Raw genomic sequence first — 22,169 nt, forward strand, 5'->3', positions numbered from 1 at the left:
TATTCCCCGTTTTACATGTTAAGGAACAGATTCTAAGCCAGGAAGAACAGTTTTTAAATATATTTGTTTGTTAGATTTATCTCCTGTCTTTCCTTCAAGAACTCAAAGAACCATATATGGTGTTCCTTCTTCCCATTTCCCCCACAACCCCAGAGAACTAGATTGGGCTTTAGCTCTTCAGGGCCACAATGTATATATGAATAAAAACCTGCAAATTGGTAACTATCTTTCAGGCAAATAATTAGGCTCAGATACTGCTCAAAGCTTGCTCTCAGAGCCTACTAAATATAACTTACAAACATATTCCACTCATCTACGACCACCAGAGCCAAGTTATGTTTTGTTCCAGACACAGTGACTTCTCTGTGACACCTTCTAATGAAACCATTCATAGAAAAGAATTTTGTTATCTTTAATCATGCCTGCTTTTCAAGCGCAAGCTATTCTTGGAAGCCAACACATGAACTTGTGATGTTTCAACAACTGCCATGGATTAATCTCAATAAAATCCCATGACCATCCCCTTCTCTTTTCCTTTATGGAATGCCGTCCTTACGAGGGCTTGTTTACCAATGTTATAAAAGAGGGCACTGGAATTAAATGTAATCTACCAAGGCAAGATCAGTGAGTTGTTCTATAGGCACCTTGGACCCATCTTAGTTCTCAAACAGATCTCCAAGATTACCAGGGTATCTTTAAATTGTAATTTTTAAATTGCTTTAAATTACCCTGAATTAAGAAAGTGGGAGGTAGCAGAAAGGCCAAGGTCATCTGTTGGTTTGGAAGGATTTCTATTTGAATTTTCCTCGGCTACAAGTACTCTGTAGAATTCACTGAATACATTTCCCCCCATCTTAATCTGGAAACAGAAGGGAGTGGTTGAAAGCTTGAACATATAGGACTGTAGGAGGGGAAAATGATCCAAATGTAGTTCTCTCAATCTAGGGTCCTCATGCCCTTTCCCCATAATGTCTGTTGATGGAGAGACGGTTTGTTCATTGCCACCACTCTTTACATAGAAAATTCTTCTCCAAACTTTTACTCCAATCTGCTCTCAACTGTCTCACTTTTTTGATAGCTAGCAGAGCAGTCCGGATGCTGGGTGGCTTAGAATGCTTGTTTCAGAACAAGATACAAATTTTTTACTCTGTAAATAAACAACCTAAAATGAACTGAAGACAACAGGAGAAATGGGGGGGGGGGGTGTTTCCTCATGGATTCTGTAGACTAAGGAAATAAAGAAAGCCAACTTAGATCAATCCATAATAAAAATCTCATTAGGATTTTTTTCTTACTGGGGGGACAGGACCATTTTTGCTACATATTTCCCCATATTGGAAGGCAATCATAAGCACGTTGCCCTCAAGAAGAATGCCATCAAATAGAACAGGGGTGTCAAATTTGCATCGTCAGATGATGTATAGTGACTTTTTCCCCCTTCGCTAACCGGACATGGGTGTGGCTATCGTGTGATGCATCCAGGCTGCGAGTTTGACCACCACCCCAAAGTAGAAGATTAGCCACATCATCTATGACTGTTTGCCACTCATGTTGAATAGCTCTTACCTATGAAATGGTGAGATAAACCCAGACATTGACTAAGATTTTGCTTTAGGTTTAGGTTTTATTAGGATTTGTATGCTGCCCACTCTCTAGGGACTCTGGGCGGCTTACAGATAAAAACGGGGGAGGGGGGGGACATATAAAAATTAAAAAGAACAAACATTAAAATTTCACAACATACATACAGCTTAGAATGGGGCTGGATAAAATCAACAGCCCCAGGCCTGCCGGAACAGCCAGGTCTTAATCGCTTTGCGGAAGGCCGGAAGAGTAGTAAGGGTCCGGATCTCCATGAGGAGATCGTTCCATAGGGCCGGAGCAGCTACAGAGAAGGCCCTCCCCCGGGGAGTCGCCAGCCGACATTGACCGGCAGATGGAATCCGGAGGAGGCCTAATCTGTGTGATCTTCTTGGTCTCTGGGAGGTGAATGGCAGGAGGCGGTCTCTCAGGTAGCCAGGTCCTAAACCATGTAGGGCTTTAAAAGTAACGACTAGCACCTTGAAGCGTGTCCGGAGACCAATGGGGAACCAATGCAGCTCACGGAGGATAAGTGTAACGTGGGTGTACCTAGGAACCCCCACTATCGCTCACGCGGCTGCATTCTGGACCAACTGCAGTCTTCAAACACTCTTCAAGGGCAGCCCCATGTAGAGCGCGTTACAGTAATCCAGTCTTGAGGTGACGAGGGCGTGAGTGACCATCCGAATGACCTCCCGGTCCAGATAGGGTCGCAACTGGTGCACCAGGCGAACCTAGGCAAAGGCCCCCCTGGTCACAGCCGACAGATGATGTTCTAACGTCAGCTATGGATCCAGGAGGACACCCAAATTGCGAACTCTTTCTGAGGGGTGTATAATTTCACCCCCCCAGGCTAAGAGATGGAACGACTGGACCATCCTTGGGAGGGAGCATCAATAGCCACCTGGTCTTGTCGGGATTGAGTGCAAGCCTGTTAGCTCCCATCCAGACCCTGACAGCTTCCAGGCACTGGGACATCACTTCAACTGCTTCGCTGAAGCAGTTCTTTATAGAGAAAGACCCACAGAATCTAATGAAAAAGGCAAGTGCTGATCAAAGGAACAAAAACCATCAAGTGCGTGTTTTACTAGAGGATCAAAAATACAAGAGAGGTCAACAGCTGTATATCATCTAAAATCTCAACTAAAATGGGAACACAATTACAGCATGTAGTTTGGCTGTCTGCATAAACATTTCTAAGGGTTTACATGATAAATTTTTTCAGTCTGTATGTATTTAACTTAATCCATGCTAATTGAGATTAAGGAATTAAGCTTCTTACAGAATCAAACATACTTTTTCCATAGCAGTCTTCATTCTACAAGTGGAACCAACTATTTAGTTGTTGATCCACGCTATTGATAAGTGAAACTGTGACTCTGCTTATGATCTTACTCCACTTTTCCTTTGCTTTATAAATCTGTGAAGGTTGTAAATGCAAGGATTGGTCTGAAAGTTACTTTTTCATCACCACCATAATTACAAACAAGAGTTTACAATGCACTTGCAAAATGTACATTTTAAACATATTGTTTTATTTCTAAAGTTGCATTACTACTTAATAAAAATTATACTTTTTTAAACACAACAAAAAGCTAATTTTCCTTATGATTATTTAAACACAGCCTTCAGCATTTCTATCTGGTCCCGGTGATCCCTCAGGTTCATATTTAATCTCCATGCTGACAATCTTTTGGGTTTTTTTATTTAATTCACACAAATTTCATCTATCCTTGAATTATACTCTGGCTTGGTTCCAGAATAGAAAACAAAATCCCAGAAAATGGAATATGGCATTTGGCATAATTCTCGTACAATGCATTTGGATATATAACTGTGGAAGCAAACTATAAAAATTTGTTGTCATCTAATATAAATGTTTTATCCATACTTTTAGCCTACTGTACAAAAAGCTATAAAAACTCTGAAAATAAATTCTGTGTACTTTATAACTGAGAAAACTAATAAAAAAACATTAATCCAAAAACTCCTTACTTTTTTGGAAAAAGTTGAAATACCTTTTCTTTTGGACACAGTAAAAGTATGTCAACTTTAAAAAAAATCCTTTATGTGAGCAAGCAATCAAAGCATCTTCAAAGACTGGAAAAAGTGAATTAAATTATAAACAGTAATTTGTCCCACAATAATAAAATAATTTCCAAACACTATGCTTTTTGACTGGGGAGGATGTGTGTGTTTTAACTGAGAAGCCTATGTTAGTTTTTATTTAGTTCACTTTTTCGAGTAAAAGAAGTGAACCAGAGCTTGTCTGTATGAAAAGCTGAATATAGCAGGCTGTAATTGTTTAACAGTACTTACGAGCTGGAAGATTAAATGAGACATGTTTTTTAACATTAAAACTCCTCCTGAGATCCTGAGGTTTAACACTGACATTAAACACATAGGACACATTTGTATTGAAGCTAGGTTCAAAGATGGTAGGTTCCTAATCGATTTTAGCTAAGGCTGAAATCAAAGCAGCTCCCAAAAGAAATTGGGATGGGCAACTTCTAGGAATTCCAAGGCTGGGAAAGATCCAAAAATAATATTGGGAGAAAGCAACAGCTGCTCACTTTGGTAATGCTGACAAGAAGCCTACCAAGTTGAGCTTCTTGAAAATGTCTTTAGTTTCACCTTTAAAAAGACTACGCTTTGGCCTGGAACAAATTAGGATGACTATTATAACCAGAGGGCCCCAAGTTTTCATTCAGAAAAATCAGTACTCAATTTTTTTTAAAAAAGATATCTCATTTAATCCTCCATCTTAAATCATTTATTAAATAAATATTTTCTGAACAGACATAGGAATTCCAAGATCTTTCCATAGTAATTTGTTGTCCTTTCATTATTTTCATATTTTCTAGTCATGAAAACTTTTTTCCCTTTAATTATATATAAATTGTCCCAAATGTTGATGTTAATAATTGTAGTAACATCTATAAAAGATTTTTCTTATTTGAAAATATTGAAACCAAGGCAGGATCCAAGTCCCAATATTTTATTATCCATACTTGTCCAAGAAATCTTAACTTTGATCTCAAAATATTTAGACTTGCCAAAGTTATCCAAAATCTTTTACTAACTTTTAGGTTCATGATGATTAATCAATGAATATGAACTGAAATCAAAATACCATAATAATTTATGTTTAAGCCACATCCCTATTTTATGCCATTTTATTCTAAATAAAACAAAAATACAATCTGAGAAGTTGACTCCCTTAATTTTTATTGCATTTAAGATTATATTACAGTTATACATACTTCACCTTAAAAAGTTGCATTTATTGAAATATAGGGTTTGTTTTTACTTTGAACATGCATTCTGAAATCTTAACATTCAATATCTAATCGACATTGTAAGAAATCTAAGCATAAATATATCCTCTGCATCTTACTCTCTACATACTGTGTCTATATATATAAATACATACACACATCAGTAAATCTTTAAATTCTCCTGGGATGACACAGTAGCATAGCTGCAAAATTTTAGTAAACTTTCAGTTCTATAAGGCAGTGGTCCCCAACCCCCGGTCCGCGGACCGGTGCCGGGCCGTGGAGTACCTAGCACCGGGCCGCGCAGCGGCCGGGGGCCATGATCGCTGCAGCGGCCAGGAGCCATGATCGCTGCAGCGGCCGGGGGACATGATCGCTGCAGCGGCCGGGGGACATGATCGCTGCAGCGCAAAGGCTCCTGGGCCGTGCGCAAAAGCTCCTGGGCCGTGCGCAAAGGCTCCAAGGAAGAGAGCCCCGCGCTGGTACACACGTGATATATAAACAATCAATGTGTCGTCGCGAACAACGCCCCCCCCCCACCCCTGCGCGCGCTCAGCTGGCCACGGTAAAATTATCAAAGGCTGACTGGTCCGCGGCGATAAAAAGGTTGGGGACCACTGCTATAAGGCATTGGCAAAGATGCTACATGAAAATCTAGAGTACATTTTTCCATTAAACCTGAATAAATCACACCTATAACCTGTGTCTTATCTGTACTCAACCCACATTTACACTTGGTCCAGTAACATACAGACTTCAAAAGACTAAGATTGTTACGAGATAAATGCAAATAAGTAATGAAATAGAGGTCCTGCAGCTTCAATCATTCACACTTAGTCCCTCCTGCTAGTGGGAAAAGTTAACCAAAGCAGTGAATTTCCTCACCAAATTTCTTAAGTATTTTTTTCAACTGGTTTCCCATGGTTTTTCTATGATTTGCTGTTCTCTCTTTTTTTAAAAAGCAACTCTCAGAAATCAGTTTATTTTTAAGATTCTTGTTTCTAAAACAAGAATTCAGGGATCTTGGCATGGAGATAAAAGTTTTTTTTTTAATACATAGCTTCCTTGGCTCAATTTAATTACAGATAATTGTTGTTTAATCTCCATTCAATCAGTGCTGAATGAAGGGACTAAAAGTCCAGTCCTTGACGTTCTGGCCAATGCAATGCCTCTGTGGCCACAGAAACAAAATTCAGGGTCACCCACATTTACAGCTGCCTTTTGGCCATCCACCTACCTGCTACCACCTGGTATTCCTGCCACCCAGCCCTGCTCACATCATATATCACTATGGTATAGCCGTGACCTTCTTTGTACCACCTTCTTTCGCACTGGTGCAGTCAGGACTTCTCATGACCTGTCCAGGACCTCCATTCATGTCCCATCCAGGCCCTTCTTTTGCAAAATAACCTCAGCACATGAAAGCAAGCCCTGGCTGCACCAGTGCAAAAGAAGACAAAGTGAAAGTCCCTGGCCAGCACAGTAGTAGTATGTAGTGATGGGTGCAGAAGCAGCTGGCAGAAGAATATAGGTAGGCAGCCAAGAGGGCAATCCCTTACCTGAGTCTTGGAGCTGGGAGAGAACAAGCTGGGAATGACTTTAGTATTAGTACCTGGATTTATAACAATTGGGACCAGAATCTCAATCACTGAGTGAAGCAGTGGTTAAGCAAGACAATGATCACATTCTTGGGGAGGGCATTTTGCAGCAAATCAGAAGTGTTTCACAGGTCACAATTAATTCAAATGGTTATTAAGTGGCTGGTTGTTAAGCAAGGATTACCTGTTCTTTTCTAATGGCTGTGTTGGATTTAGTGGCAAGAGAGGTTGCCAGGATTGCTGCTGCTAAGAATGTGATCACATGATATCACACTTCGCAACCGTATCACTTAGCAATGGAAATTCCAGTCTTCTATACAGACATTATCTGAAGACTACCTACATACACAGAGGATGCCAAGCAACATACATATATGACTTGAGCCACTTTCTCATTCATACCTTTTGGCTGGTTTGCAACTTTCAATACATCAAAATATGCTCAGCCGCTAAAAAGTGACATGCTAGTATACACTACTCAGATCACAATCATGGGTTGCTCAGAAAACAGGCAGTTAACCACCTGTGACTATTTCCTCTGTGACTTCTCTATCTAATAATTTAGTTCAGTATTATCTGATGAACTGACCAATTTGAAATCTTTGTTCTGATATGAACAGGATACTACTTATACCTTCTTCCTCTAAATGAGTAACTGTCTAAACCTTGACTGGTCATAGACCTACAGGGAGAAAAATGCAAGCTGCTTTACAGCCCAGATTCCAAACCAATTTTACAGAGATGCAGGAACATTCCACAGCTTAAAAAGAAATTAACAATGACATTAAAAGATTTCCATATTGGGGCTTCCGGGGGAGGAGCCTGTCGCCGTCGGGGGCTCAACGGAGCTCCCCTCAGAGTTCTGGTCTGTATATCTAAAAGATCTATAGATATCTCCCCTTTTAGGCAGAAAGGGGCAGGGAGGAGCTCAGTCGTTAGAATCTCTTTGAAATTCACAGCCTTTTGTCTTTCGCTGTGAACGGAGAAGAGGTTCAACACAAAGCTGAGCTTTTTTTTTTTTACTCCAGCCAGATCTTCTCAGCTGTTTTTTTCAGCCCAAGGCAGGCCCTCCCCCCCCAGAACAAATCTAAGCTATTTAAAATCGGTCCAGGCAGCGACCATTCCTGAAAACCTTTTTTGTTTATTATTATTTAAAATACCAGCTTCAACCTTACAAAAAACCCCTTTGTTTAACTGTTTTTCAAAATGGCGATTTTATAGCCTTCGCAGTTGATATATTTAATCAGCCCTGTTTTCCTGAAGACTTTTCTTTACTAATTGCCAGAGTTTACTCAAAGTATTTTATTGTAAATCAAGGTGTGCAGAGACTTTGTTTGTTTGCTGTTGTTCTTTTATAATGGCTCCAAAGTCAAAAAATTCTAAGCGTTTTCTTAACAATACATCCCAAGTAATCGCTATAAAGTCACAGTCTATGCCTTCTACGCCCTCTACTGGAGATGTTAACGAAAGAATTTCTTTTTGAAACCCTCAGAGAATTTAGAGAGGAAATAATGCAATTTATTTCGGAACTATGTGATAAACTTGATGCCAAGATTGCCCAAACAAGGGAGGATACCATCGGAGTTATAACCGTGATGACAGATTACGTTGCAGGAATGGAGGATAAATTGGAACTTTTGGAACAAGACAATTTTAACTTGACATCTAAAATCGAAAAGCTGCAACAGGAAATTGAAAAGGCAGAGAGACAACTTGTTATGACAAATTATAAAAAGACTGCGTTTGCAATAAGAGTTAGGGGATTGCGTGAAAACGAACAGGAGAATTTGAAGCAGACCTTTTTTGAGGCTTTCAGTCGTGTGGTGGGAGGTCCGGGACTCAACTTTGATTGGCAGATCCAAAAAATTTACCGCCACAATTCGTGGACAGCAAAACAGAGACAGCTTCCGAGAGATGTGGTTATATATTTTGCTACAAAAGAATCCAGAAACGCGATACTACAAGAGTTCTACAACAACAGGCTGCGAATTGATGGACAGGATTTGATCGTTTTTAAAGAGGTGCCACCCCAGATGTTAAAAGCCAGGAGGGACTATGCTTTTTTAACTAAAGAACTTAGAGACAATCAGATACAGTACAGATGGGAGGCGCCATTTGGTATTACAGTCACACTTGACGATCAGAAACATCGCCTCAACTCAGCTTGTGAAGCCCGAGACTTTTATCATAAGATTCTAAAGGCGGGACTTCCTGAATTACCCGGACTTGGACAAATACAAGGAGAAGTACAAGAGAGACAACCAATCACACAACTACAAGATGGGAGCTATCGTTTTTCCCCTTCGGAAGGGCAGCAGAGCGGAGAACAAGGATTTAGTTATGCTTCCAAAACATTTGCTTAATCGTAACTGGAATAATACTCTGTAACTATGCTTTGTAGAAAAGGGCATAGTGGTATACCGATCAAGAGACATTAAGGCTGTAAGAAATGATGTTGATCGCTTCGGGAATTATATTGTATGGGACTTAAAAAAAAAAAAAGACTTGATGGACAACTTGGAACTTTTACATAAATTGCTTATGTTTTATTCTCTAGGGTGAGGGAGGCGGAGATTGTGATGCTTCTGGATTGTGGTTTAGGTTGAATCGAGTTGGGAAGGGTGGCGCAGATGGGAGGGTAGCGAAGGTTTAATTAGAGCTTATTTTGAGCCAGAAAGTAAGTTGACTTCTATAGTAATGTTTATTTGAACATAATGTTTGGAAGAATATACTCAGGGAGCTTGAAAGAAGGTGGAGCAAATAGGGGAGGTGTACGGATGATAATAAAATATATATATGGACACGGGTAGACGCAGGATGAGAGGAGTTGGAACAGAAACCGAGAGAAATATTTGAGGTGTTTAAGTTGCTTTATAGAGAAAGAGGTAAAAGGGATATATTAAAGGTTTGGAAATGGATACATATTTAGATAAAGAGATAAGGTCCCTAGCTAGAGTAGAATTTTATTTGATTAACTCACTTGGTTTCAACATAGTTTGAAATCCTGCAAGTAATAAATTAATCGAGACTAGGAATGATGCACATTGCTTAAGTGTTAATAACGATGGGAAGCTGAGCTTAAGGTAGAGAGTTTATTGGTTTCTCTTTTTTTGGGGGGGGGTCTTTTTCCCCCTTCCCCTTTTCTTTTTATTTTTCTTTTTATTTTTTTTAATTTTTATTTATTTTTTATTTTTTTTTAGTTTCTAATCTATTTGGTTTCAATATACTCCAGACTTTGCTTGATAAGGAACGATGTCGGGAATGGGATCTGGGAAGTCGGAAGGAGGTCTGGGAGGGGGGGTCATGGGGGGGGAGGGGGGGAGGGTGGAAATATAGATTCAATTTTTAAAACAATGAATGCACTTGGATACTGTTGCTTTTTCTTTTCTTTCTTTTTTTCCCCCTTTCTTTTAATCTTTTTTTTCTTATAATTTTAGTGTAAATTACAAAATGAATAGACCAATGAATAGTAAAAATACACCGAAGTGAGGAGTAGAGGGAAAGAAGAGGGAGGAATTAAGAGGGAGTGAGAAGGGAATGTAAGGAGGGTGAGATGGTGGGAAGGGGAGAAAGGAATGGTTGAGGGGGAGGGGAAGTAGAAGAGGGGATTGTTGGAGGGGAGAAAGGAAAGTTGGAGGGGTAGAAGAAAGGGTGTATGATGAGTTGTGTTTATTGCTTTTTTTTAACTGCACAGTATTTAAGTGATTGTATAAAGGAAAATGAAAATGAAATAAAAGAGTTTTGAAACAAACAAACAAACAAAAAAAGATTTCCATATTGTCAGTCCCATTCTATTCGTGATTGTATTTCCCAAAGATTGAAAAATACTCACCAGAACTTGTATTCCTTCTTTTTCAACAGGTGCTTTATCATAGGTAGCATCGCAAACTCGCACCAAGGTGGTCACACCGTATTTCTTCAGCTCCTTTTGTGAACAAACAGGAAACGTCCAATTTATTTCTCAGAGTAAGGGGGGGAAAGTGTCACTTGTGGAGACATGCAGCTTTATTAATAACTATTAACTTATAGCAACCTATCAAAAGAAAGTATTTTTGCTGCAACCTAAGATGGCTGCCCTGGTGCCTCTGTGTCAACAATGCATAAAAAAGAGTAATACAGCAGTATTTAAAAACTGTGAACCCTTTGGAATTTTCAGTATTTCTACATAAATACAAGTAGTTCTCAAGTTACGACTGTAATGGAGCCTGCTGATTATGGTCATAACTCATGATATCATAAAGCAGATAAAGTCACTTGACTGACCTGATTTTATAGCCTTTTTGCAGCAGTCATTTGCTTATGGGCATGGTTTTTGCAAAAAAAATTGAAAATACCTTAAATACTGAACTTGGGCAAGACCGTTGTAAAATGCAGTCATGTGCCATAGGACACTGCAAACTGTAAATGCATTCCACTTGCCAAGCACTCAAAATGGGATCACATGATGGGGAGGGAGGTGACCATGGCAAATCGTAAGTAATCCCCCCTCTGGTAGATCCGTTGCAACTTCAACCAGTCACAATTGAGGACCTACATCATCTTGTAATTAGTTCCCCATGCAAGTCCTAAAACTAGATAAAGAGTTCCCAATTAAACAAGTAAGTAAAAAACACTGTCCATTTATTATTGAGGAAAATAGTCCAAAACTATGTATTTGCATGTGGCAAAAATATTGGAACCTCTAAGAATGCACATTCATTTAAAGGGGAAAGTATAATTCCTTTGATTGAAACACCTGAATCTAATCAGGTATGCTTTTAACTTATTTAATTTGCCTGGAGAACAGGTAATAGTTAAGGTCATATATATGATGAAATATTGAAAACCCAAAAGGACATCTTTTCACATCTTTTAAGCACCGCTGTAAATGTTTCTAGTTTTTCTACAAATGGAGCAACAGACTGTTGGACTTCAAGAATGTAGAACCCCTTCATTTTTGCCTATTAGGAGAAATAGTCAAGTAACGTTAACTCTGGAAACAGAAGAAAATTCATATATCCTGGAATTCATCCTCCATCAATAAAAAAGTAAGACGTACTACCAAGCTGAGGAAAAGGGGTAGGGAGAAAGTACACATTTTGCTCATATAATTCTTCCCCATATATATAATTTTTGGTCTGAACATTTCCAGACAGAGACTAAGTTCTTTTGCGTAGTAAGTATTTTAGATTCTTTTCTGTTTTTCAAAAGCTTTTGGGAAGAAACAAACTCACTCAAGGTGGGGATTGTCTCTAAATTGCTCCAGGATATTTTTCTGAGATTCTACCCTGCTAGGAGTTAGTTATATGTGCTGAAATGTGGCTGCTCTTGTAATTATAGTGAAAAGTAACAGAGTATTTTAAAGGGGAATTAGATCAATTCATTGACAAGACCATCATAATAATTAACACACCACTTTAAGAAATATAAATTCCTGCTTTCTGGTCATGGTAAAAATAATCCTACAGATATCTGTACTAAATCGGGGACTATAGTAAAGCATCTGGCTTTTAGATAATTATAGAGAACATATACACAAAAGTGAGGGCATCAGCTTTTCACCTGGAGTAAACTCTTAACAGACGGCAAAAAGTGTTTATACAAGTTAACAGCCGAACATCAAATTCTCTTTTAACAGAAGACCACAAGTTACAGTGACTATATTCAAGAAAACTGCTTTGCTTAGCCTTTAACATATTATTTATGGATACAGGCAAGCAAGCTTTATCAACAGCCTAAAAGAAAGAATATTTAAGAATGACTTTTTTAACCATAGGGAAGAAAGATAAAAAATGTTAAGTGTCCCCAACATAAACAAGAGCCTCACAATGAGGAAAAACAAAACTAACCACTACCACCAGCTCTACTAATCTCATTTGCATGGAAATGTTTGGTTGCCTTGTTTGGACAACCATCAAACTTTACTTGTCTGAAATATTGCCTTGTTTTCTGATGGTAATCTATGGCAATAATTGTTAGAGTAAGCAAATCATTTTATTTTAGTGATAGATCTTATCATTAAAAAATAAAGGGAAACTAGCAACCTGCAAAGCAAGACATTCATTTCAAACGTGTTCTGCATTCCCAGCAAAGCCTCTGGACCCCACTAGTAAAAGGGATTCTTGAGGAAGTGTCAATCAATTAAATCCTGAATCCTGGTGATTACACAAATCTGCAATTTCTTGGCAGCATTTTCAGAAGTGACTTCTTAAGTCTGAGAAAGTGGCAGCCTCAAAGTCATCCAGCTGGCTTTTGTGCCTAAGGCAGAAATAGAACTATGGAGTTTAAATGCTCAAGGCATTTTTAGAATAATAAAACAGCAGTGGGTCATTGCTGCTTAGTACTGTGTTCATTCTAACATATGATTATTTTGCAACCATCTTATGAAATGTCCATTATACACTTTTAATCTGCAAATTTATCTACCAGCTCAGAGAATTTGTGAGATCCTGAGCAGTATCTGACAGAGACTTTGGGAGAAAACAGGAAAGTATATTAGTCAGTTTTGCAAAGTGGAACTGTATTTATGTGTTAAACATATCAAAGACCGGGGGGGGGGGGGGGAACCTTCTTTGTATTTTCATCATACTCCTCTATTATGTAAGCTGTCAATTGCTGACAATTATACAGGATCACTAATAGTCTCTTCAAAGCAAGTCAAAGGAATATCACGGTTCCTTTATTTTAAAAGCTGAAATAGACTGACATTCATTTTTACCACAGAATAGTTAAAGTGAGTAACCTAGATATGGTGAAGTGCAAGTCCTCCTCACTTAACTACCTAAATTGGGACTGGCAAGTCCATCACTAAGTGACACAGCCTTTAAGCAAAACCTCATCTGACTACTCTGCTTAGCAGTAGTGGTTCCAGCAATCCCAGTTGCTGCTGAGTGAATCTCACATGGCTAAGTGAGGACTCCATGAGATCCAAGACATTATTGCAAGATAATAACTGCCTCTACTTCAATGCATCTCCACCTATCTATCTTTGCCCTTTTGGCCACCTACTTAATTGCTGCCACCAAATGCCCCTGCCACCCAGTTGGCACTACCAGCTAGAAATCTTACCAGAAAGAAGGAACCAGCCAGTAGTGGAGCATAGTGCAGCGCACACAGCCTCCTCCTATAGCTCTCACCCACAAGTGCATGGCCAGGATGCACAGCCCAGCAGAAGGGAGGCAGATGAAGACAATGAAAGTCAGCGAAGGGGGTGGTAACAGTGGTTGTAAAAGTGGGTGGAATTTTGTTCATGTGACTGTGGGGGCACTGCAATGGTGGGAACTCTTGTTATCACTATGTGTATTGATTTCATCATAGCTATTCTCTGCTCCATATAGTTTCTATGAAAGAGGGCCCCTTTTTTGGTAGGAACCCATGGGGGCTGTACTTTTAAAAGAATGAATTCTTTTCAATAATCTGTGAACCAACAGCAGAGGGATTTTTATGAATGGGCTACATAAAATTACTTTTTTCTTCTTTTGACATGCCCTTTCTTCCTCCTTTCCATTTCTCCATCTCTCAATACTTTTTCAAATGCTTCAAACTTTATACATCATAGATGGATACCCCTCTTACCTCTGTGAATTTGGTGAGGGTTGCATTGGTTGGGTTGTGGGTAATCAGGAAGCGCATTGTCTCATAAGTAATCTCCACTGGAGCAGGACGGTTCATAATGGCGAAGGGAGGAAAGTGTATGAGGGCTAACAAAAATTAAAAATCAAATTGTGCAATGTTTCACAGCAGAAAACATCAAAGACCACTAAAGTGGGGAATTGGTGAGAGCTTTCCTTATTTCCTTGGTCTTGTTCTTCAAAATATTTGTTTCACTTTAAGAAATACTACTTTTCTTGAGCATCTGCTGGAATTCAACTTCAGCCTCAATCACTGCAGGTGGCACTCCTTCAGATTTTGCAGGTTTCTATTACATGCAAAAAATAGGCAGCCTTGACTACATTTAGGCACTGGTGAGGCACAAAGAAAATTGTAAGGACAAGTCTTCTCTCCAACGGAGTTCAGCCAGGCTTTGCTTCTCTAGTGTCACTAAGAGGAAGAGGTTTCCAATGTACAAAAGATAACCCCATATATTTGAGGGTTATCTCTCAGTGTCTTGAGTCTTCAAGGCCAGGTTGAGTTATCCCACGAGGGACGCCAGCCTCCAGCTCACTTCTCAGCCAGGGTGCTGTGCTGGGCCCGGCAGAAATCTGCCCTGACACTCAGAATCGCCATAAATGTGTGGCTTGGATTCAAATGGAAAACCTAAAAGACAAGGAAGAAATATCTAGGCTTACAGAGAGGTATTCATAGATTTTTAAAGAATGCAACTTTCATATCACCTGATACATATAGCCTACAGATGACACATTGCACTAATTCTCCTTGTATGCAGATTTAGCACTAATTCTGCCTTTCAATAGTGTCAAGATATGAGAATTAAGGGCTTCGTTAAGTGCTCTATTTGCATCAAGCATATGTATAGCAGTCACGTCAGGAGAAAACTGAAAGCCAAGAACAGTTCAGCTCACATTTTCCCAAGGCGGTGTGTTCCATGACGCATAACATAAAACAAATACCAGGAAATTCTAACCTGCCTCACTTCAGTGTTGATCTTTACCAAGGTTGTGACGTACATTACCCAAGACAATATACTAAGAAAGGGACTACATGCTTCAGTAGCCTGTTTATACATTCCCAGGTAAGCACTTTAATCACTTCAGTAGCCTGTTTACACAATCCCAGGTAAGCACCCTTAACCCAATCTGAATATGGAGAGGGTTTTTTTAATCAAAGAAAAAGCTAGCCAAGTCCTGGGAATGCTGAAAACCTAAATTTTATGGATTATGAGTGAAAACAATTTAGCTATTACAAAGAGTTTTGTAATGTCTGCAACAGTCTATCATGTTCACCTACTGGGGAAATACAACCAAGTGGGTTTCACAATTCTATCCCCACCACAATATTATAGAGAAGGTGGTAGAGACATGTGCTGCGTCACTAAGCACACAGTGCCTTTCAGAATCAAAGACTACTTTGAAGGAAGGAAAGATCAATGTGCAAAAACTATGTGCCACAGAAACATTCCCTCGCATTTTCCAGTTTCATTACTACTTCTAGGATTTAAAGCTGTAAATCATTAGTTGTATGGGACCCCAGCTCAGGTCCCAAGTAACATGATCTTCAATTGTGCTGACTGCAGATTATAGCTGGTGAAGTTTAATACATAGAAAATCCCAGACTGGCAAAGATAAACTAAAAGGGACACTTAATAAAATGTAGAAAATGTTGGCAATGTGAAATGGGATTTTGAGGCATAAACACTGCTTTGCAATGCTGTTGTTCAATTTTCTCTTTGCCTATCAATACATGTAAAGCATTCAGGTCCCCAAAGAATCTCAAATGGTCCAATAGCCAGGGAAGGGAGGTGAAGCCATTTTCTAGGCAAACAGCTTGAAACAACATTGAATGCAGAGAAACTATCAACTGACACTAGGGAATCAATTAACCATATACTGGTAGTTACAAGTGAGAAGAGATTTATAAAACAACTACTGCTTGCATAAAGAAATGCTCTTGCTATAGCTCTCCTTAACAATTCCTAAGGGATTAGACTTCTAATGGGTAGTTTATACAATATTGCAGAATTTTAACCTCTTCTACTTTTCATTTTTCCAACTGTCTATGTCACAATAGGACAGCCTGCAACTACTGTATGATTTTTAAAAATGATTCAAACCATAGTAACAGAGGCAGCCAATGGTGAGCAAACAAAAGTAGAAATGCATTTGTTTCTATGTAGCATTGCAACCACAGAAAAATATGACAGGCTAGCAAAGGAAACCATCACTTCAGAAACTGAGATGGTATTACTATTTGCAAACCTGAAACTGCACTAAGAATATATAAACTGTGTATAATGTAACCTCATCAAATAGATTAGTACCCTGAAGAAAAATAATTAAGATGACCATGTATGATTTTTCAAGACCATCTTTGATACATGGATCACAAATTTTAGAAAATACTGTTGGAAGTCCAAGGTTCTATATTACTTATTTTAATTTATGAGGATTGCTTAATAAATATCAAAGTACAATAGAATATATACAAGAAAAATATTAAATAAATATAGAAGAAAACCATGTGCACAAAGGTCCTTTTCTGATCTTTTAAAATATCATGATTTATTTTAATTTTGATTCTTTTTTTACCTTTTTATTCTTCTCATAAGAAGAGTCATAAAGCAATTTACTTTTATACTGGTTATACTAGCAGACTCTGGACTTGATAGTTTCATTTCTTTAAACTATGGTCTCTGCCCCCTCACTCCCAAACTTAATCATTAGCACTTTGATTAAACTCCAGCATGGCCATAATCAAAATAATGGCATGAAACAGAAAGTGACATTTCCTCTTTGCTTGCTTGTATATTAAAAACTGTTGTCAGAAGCAGTTATACGTAGTCCTCAGTTTACAACCAGTCACTTAATGACTATACAGATTTATTATGGCCACCAAATCAATGCTTTAATAGCTAATAAGGCATTCCCCCAAGTGTCAGAAGTGGTCATGCTGGCCCCCTCTTGTGACCAAATGATTGCCACATATCAGGCACATGGCAATCAGTCAACTTTATAACCGGTCGTGACATTCTGTGGTTACATAACTGAAATTCGATTTTTTTGTCAATTTCCAGTAAAAACACCCATTCACACAAGCACTGTGTTTGCTTAACAAACAGAAAATATGGCGCTCAAGGAAAAAATCCTCTGAGCTTTGAAAAAAATACAATTTGGTTTTCAAATGGATATCGCAGTTTTGGAAGTAATTTAGAAAGTAGATTAGGCAATAGATTAGGAAACCCAGATCTTGGGAATGACATGACATAGGGACAGGGACATGGTTTAAACATTAGCTAAGCCTAGCTCATTACAGAGTCTTCCCCCCAAACTGGATAGCCTCCAGCTGCACTGAAACTACAACTCAGAATTTCCAAACAGCATGACTGATGGCAATGCTAGTGGGAACTTTTGAGAACTGTAGCCCTAACATATACTAGATAACAGAAGCCCAGGTTGATTAAAAACTTAATCAAGCAAGTCCTGGAACAAATACTAAGTTTCATTGCTAACAAGACAGATAATTTAAAAAGTACCTTGACAATGTTGTCCATTTAATTCAGGTGCACTTACTTTTTTATGCCCAATTTCTAATTCAGTGTCCTCTCAGAATAATAGAGTTGGGAGGGACTTTGGAGGTCAACCCCCTGCTCAAGCAGGAGACTTATGCCATTTCAAACAAATGGTTGTCCAATCACTCTTAAAAAACCTCTAGCGATGAAGCATCCACAACTTCTGGAGGCAAGTTTACAAGCTGCCAATCCATCAGCCAGACATCAAATACTAGTTTTAAGTGTGTGCAAGCAACACCTTTAGCATATCTGAACTCATTCTATTCCTCAATGTATTCCACATTTCATTACCGTATTTTTCATGGGGGTAATATGAACTTCCACAAATAGTAACATTAAAAAATTGTGGGGCTCTTCTTCATGTCAGGTCAATAGACATTTTCAAGGATATATTATGAATATTGTTTCTTCAGGGTGGGGAGGGTGGGGAATTTAACATTTTAGAAATAACAGCAGCAGCCTTTAGATTGTTGCTATCTATATTAATCTGTATGCAGCTATGTTTTATCAAGATTTTAAGCACAAGCCAGATTTCCATCAGTTAGTGTAGATAAAGGTGTATAATTCTCATTGCATTCAGGTATTCAGGCTCTCCTCCAGCTTAACCTCCTATAACAGTGATGGCGAATCTATGGCACACATGCCACAGGTGGCACGCTGAGCCATTTGTCAGGGCACGTGAGGCGCTGCCCTGTCAGCTGGCCAGCACGCATGCACGTGCTGGCCAGCTGAGTTCACCCTTTTTTAAAACCATTTTTTGCTCTCCCCAGGTTCCAGAGGCTTTACAGGAGCCTGGGGAGGGCGAAAAGAGCCTCCCCCACCTCCCGGAGGCCCTCCAAAGGCTTCATGAGCTTCCCTGAAGCCTCCGGGTGTGCAAAAAACCCGGCCCTATGGGCAAACCGGAAGTTTGGGAATGGACTTCCGGTTTGCTCGGAGGGTCGTTTTGACTGCTCTGGAGGCTTCAGGGAAACCTCCTGAAGGTCCCTGAAGCCTCCGGAGGGCTTCCAGGCAGGGTGCGGGAGGCTGTTTTCGCTCTCCCCAGGCTCCTATAAAGCCTCTGGAGCCTGGGGAGGTCAAAAAAAGAATGAAAAAAAATGGGGGGGGGGGTCGCACCTGTATTGCACACATGCGCACTGGGGGTCGTGCATTGCATTATGGGTGCAGCACGCCCGCACACGACTCCCCCTGCGCTCCCCCCCACTTATGGCACGCAAGCCAAAAAAGGTTCACCATCGCTGTCCTATAATAACAACTAAGCCTTTTCACATTCAGAAGTAAGTAATCTTTGTTTCTCTTTTCTCTTTAGTAACCTTATTACTAACTTAACAACTACAGTGGTTCACTTAACTGTGGCAAGAAAGGTCATAAAATGGAGAAAACTCACTTAGCAACTGTCTCATTTAGCAATTGGGCTCGATTGTGATCGTAAGTTGAGGACTATCTGTACTGTTGTAATGTGTTGGCTGTATTGATCCACCTTCTCTTTCATCTTATTCTACTGAATGTATTCTTAACTCATTCTGTGCTCAGAGTCATTATTAATTGGATTTAATTTATAGTTATAAACTTGGATTTTTTTTAAAAATGGTATTCATTTTCATTAAAGGGTCCAGTGACTTACATTCAACAAAATAACATACAAATTAAGCATTCAAAATAGCCTAATGTCTGCCTACAGCAGTGTTTCTCAACCATGGCGACTTTAAGTCCTGTGTACTTCAACTCCCAAAATTCCCCAGACAGCTGGGGGGTTCTGGGAGTTGAAGTCCACAGGACTTAAAGTCGCCAAGGTTGAGAAACACTGGCCTATAGTATAAAGGATGCTACAACTGGAATCACTATTCAATGATAATTTGGTTTGAGGGGATGTTATGAAGATTGTTCTATATTAAACAATATACTAATAGCATTTCATAATTAGTGATAATTTCACCAAGAATAATTTTTCACTGGGCTGTAAACATTGAGAAATTAATCTAAATTTAAATGAATCATGAATACACAGGTATCAAGCATCTTTACTTGCTACACTGAAATATTAGCAGTCTGAAAGCAATTATAAAATAGCAAGATGCTGAAATATGTTTTTGTTACTAAATGTTACAGAAAAACAGAAGAGAGGCATGTGAGCATTTAGGGGCTTATCAACACCTCAGGTTTCTAGGCATCAGTGCCAAATTTCTAGGAGCCCAGATGGGTTAAGTCAGTGGTTCTCAAACTGTGGGTCGGGACCCCTTTGGGGGTCGAATGACCCTTTCACAGGGGTCACCTAAGACCATCAGAAAACACATATTTTTCGATGGTCTTAGGAACTGAGACACCAATTTTATGGTTGGGGCTCACAACATGAGGAACTGTATTAAAGGGTCGCGGCATTGGGAAGGTTGAGAACCACTGGGTTAGGTGATAAGCTATTAAGATTCTAAACCAAAGATAAAATATTAAGGGACTTATAAAAGAAATGTAAAGAATTGTCCCCAATATGTTTGCATTGCAATGATGTATATTTTCTACAAAACACTAAACAGGGAAATATTTTGGAAAAGTACACCATGCAAATTGTTCAAAATAATTTGCATAAGGCAATTTTCGGATTGCACTGGAAAATTTATGATGCAAATTACCCAACACCACATCAGAAAATTTTCCATGGAAAAATAAAAACACTGGAGAATTTTCCATACTGCAGTAATCTGATTAATGGCAATTTATTTTCAATGTAACATCTATATCAATGGACTTCAACAAACCTTACATGATGTGGAAAACACCTAGAAACTGCAAATACAGAACTCATTTCTGAACTGTGGAAATAATGCATGAAGTTAATTGTGCTAATGAACAAAGTGATTTTGCAGAGTTCGTAGAATTTGCTAAAATGAGAAAATTAATTTCAAAAGCAAATTTAGATCCATAAATAAATTACTGTAAGATTTCCAATTACTCACAATTTTGAGAGAATGTGTTTCCAGTATAAGCAGGGAGGAAAAGTATGTGGCAGAATGGAAATAAAATATATTACAAAACCAACTCTCTCAACATGTCACCCCACAGGTATATTTCACACGTCAGCCTCTAGAAGCTGATGACCCACCATCTTCTATGACCAATGTGAACAATTCTGTTTACTCAAAATGACTAATTATTGGTATACCTCCAGATCACACAAACAAGTTAGTATAAAACTAGTTTCAGAAATTAAGTTTACGTTTGGAGAACTTTGTGAGATAAAGGTCAAAATGCAGCATGATTGTAAAAGGTTATATATATATTTACTGAACAAGCAAGCTATTTACGTTCATTTCCATATTAGACAAGTTATCATTCACCCCACAGACTAAAAGTCCATTTAGCTTAGCATTTTATCAGAAGTCAGTATTATAGAAAAACGGAATTTCCCCTGTAGTATCCTGTGTGTGGTAGTTAGAGATAGAAAGATTTCATGCATTGGACTATCATTGTCAGTAGCTCCAAATGAACAATCTATAAAATTGTTATTCATATGTAAAAAATACTGTTGTATTTACTTCAAGATGTACCAATTCTTTAACTGCAATTTTGGGTGCTTTTTTATAAATCAACTTTCTATCTATTCTTGTGGTGCATTAGCAAAAATCACATTATTCACCAATTTGAATAAAGATTTTAATCCCCCCCCCAAAAAAACAGGAAATTGCATCTGATCTCCTTCCAGTAACAAAATGCAGAACTTCTGTGCTGTATGATGAAAGGTATTCTCCCCCACCTCCCCAGTTTCTTTCCTTAGAAAGAAAAACTAGATTTTCTAAATGGCACAAAAGTTATCAATTTTAAGAAATGATCACAGTAACATTCCACTTGCAAAAGACAGAAATTAAAAGAAAGCTGAAATTTCAATTCCAACCCCCTCCCAAAAGTTTGAAAATTGATATTTTTTTAAAAAAAAGTTTTTAGTACAGTATCTACAGATCAAATAAATTACTTATTAGTAAAAGCATCCTAAAGTTTTTGCACCTTACTTCAGACACAACCACAAAGTCTTTATTCAATTTACGTGACTTTACAGCCACATATTCTCTGTCTTCCTTCTGGGCTCTCATCAGTTAACCAGCACAACATTCCACCATACGGCAAAGTACAGAGACAAGGGCAGAAGATAGATTATATGCACTTTAGCTTTATAGGAACAACTTTTTGTGACAAGTGTTCCTGTTAAGTCATACTCAATTCTCATAGTTTAAATCAATTCCCAGAGTTTTGGCAGCTCTCTTAACAAATTACACTCTAGGTACATTATTGATTTAAATATTTAAAATATTTAAAAAGCTTAATGAGACTTAGTTTTTTTAATGAATTAACTATTCTAATTTTTGGAACAAAATGCATAACTCATATTAATATATTTTCTGTGATTATAGAATGAAGATTACTTTTAAAGGAACTTTTCTCTTCAACACCAGTATCAGTACCATTTTTTTTAAAAAGACCTTTAAGTAAGCAATTGGAAACAATGCTTTTAATGAGTAAATGTTACGTAAAAGAATGAAGAAAAAAACAGCCTTCATTTTT

The 22,169-nt window shown here is 38.5% G+C and overlaps 1 protein-coding gene across 2 annotated transcripts in view; it reads right to left on the bottom strand.

Annotated features, from left to right (window-relative positions):
• The window catches only part of PTP4A2 (protein tyrosine phosphatase 4A2), a 39,740-nt gene that overhangs the window by 15,548 nt on the left and 2,023 nt on the right, over positions 1-22,169 (bottom strand). For both annotated transcript variants that reach the window (XM_032227074.1, XM_032227077.1), the window contains exons 2-3: positions 14,012-14,692; positions 10,290-10,382 (exon numbers count right to left, since the gene is read on the bottom strand). In XM_032227074.1, the coding sequence (XP_032082965.1) occupies positions 10,290-10,382; positions 14,012-14,107 (189 nt within the window). In that variant the 5' untranslated portion in view covers positions 14,108-14,692. The remainder of the gene's footprint in view (positions 1-10,289; positions 10,383-14,011; positions 14,693-22,169) is intronic.

This window comes from Thamnophis elegans, chromosome 12 (assembly GCF_009769535.1).
Source record: "Thamnophis elegans isolate rThaEle1 chromosome 12, rThaEle1.pri, whole genome shotgun sequence".
NCBI classification, from domain to species: domain Eukaryota; kingdom Metazoa; phylum Chordata; class Lepidosauria; order Squamata; family Colubridae; genus Thamnophis; species Thamnophis elegans.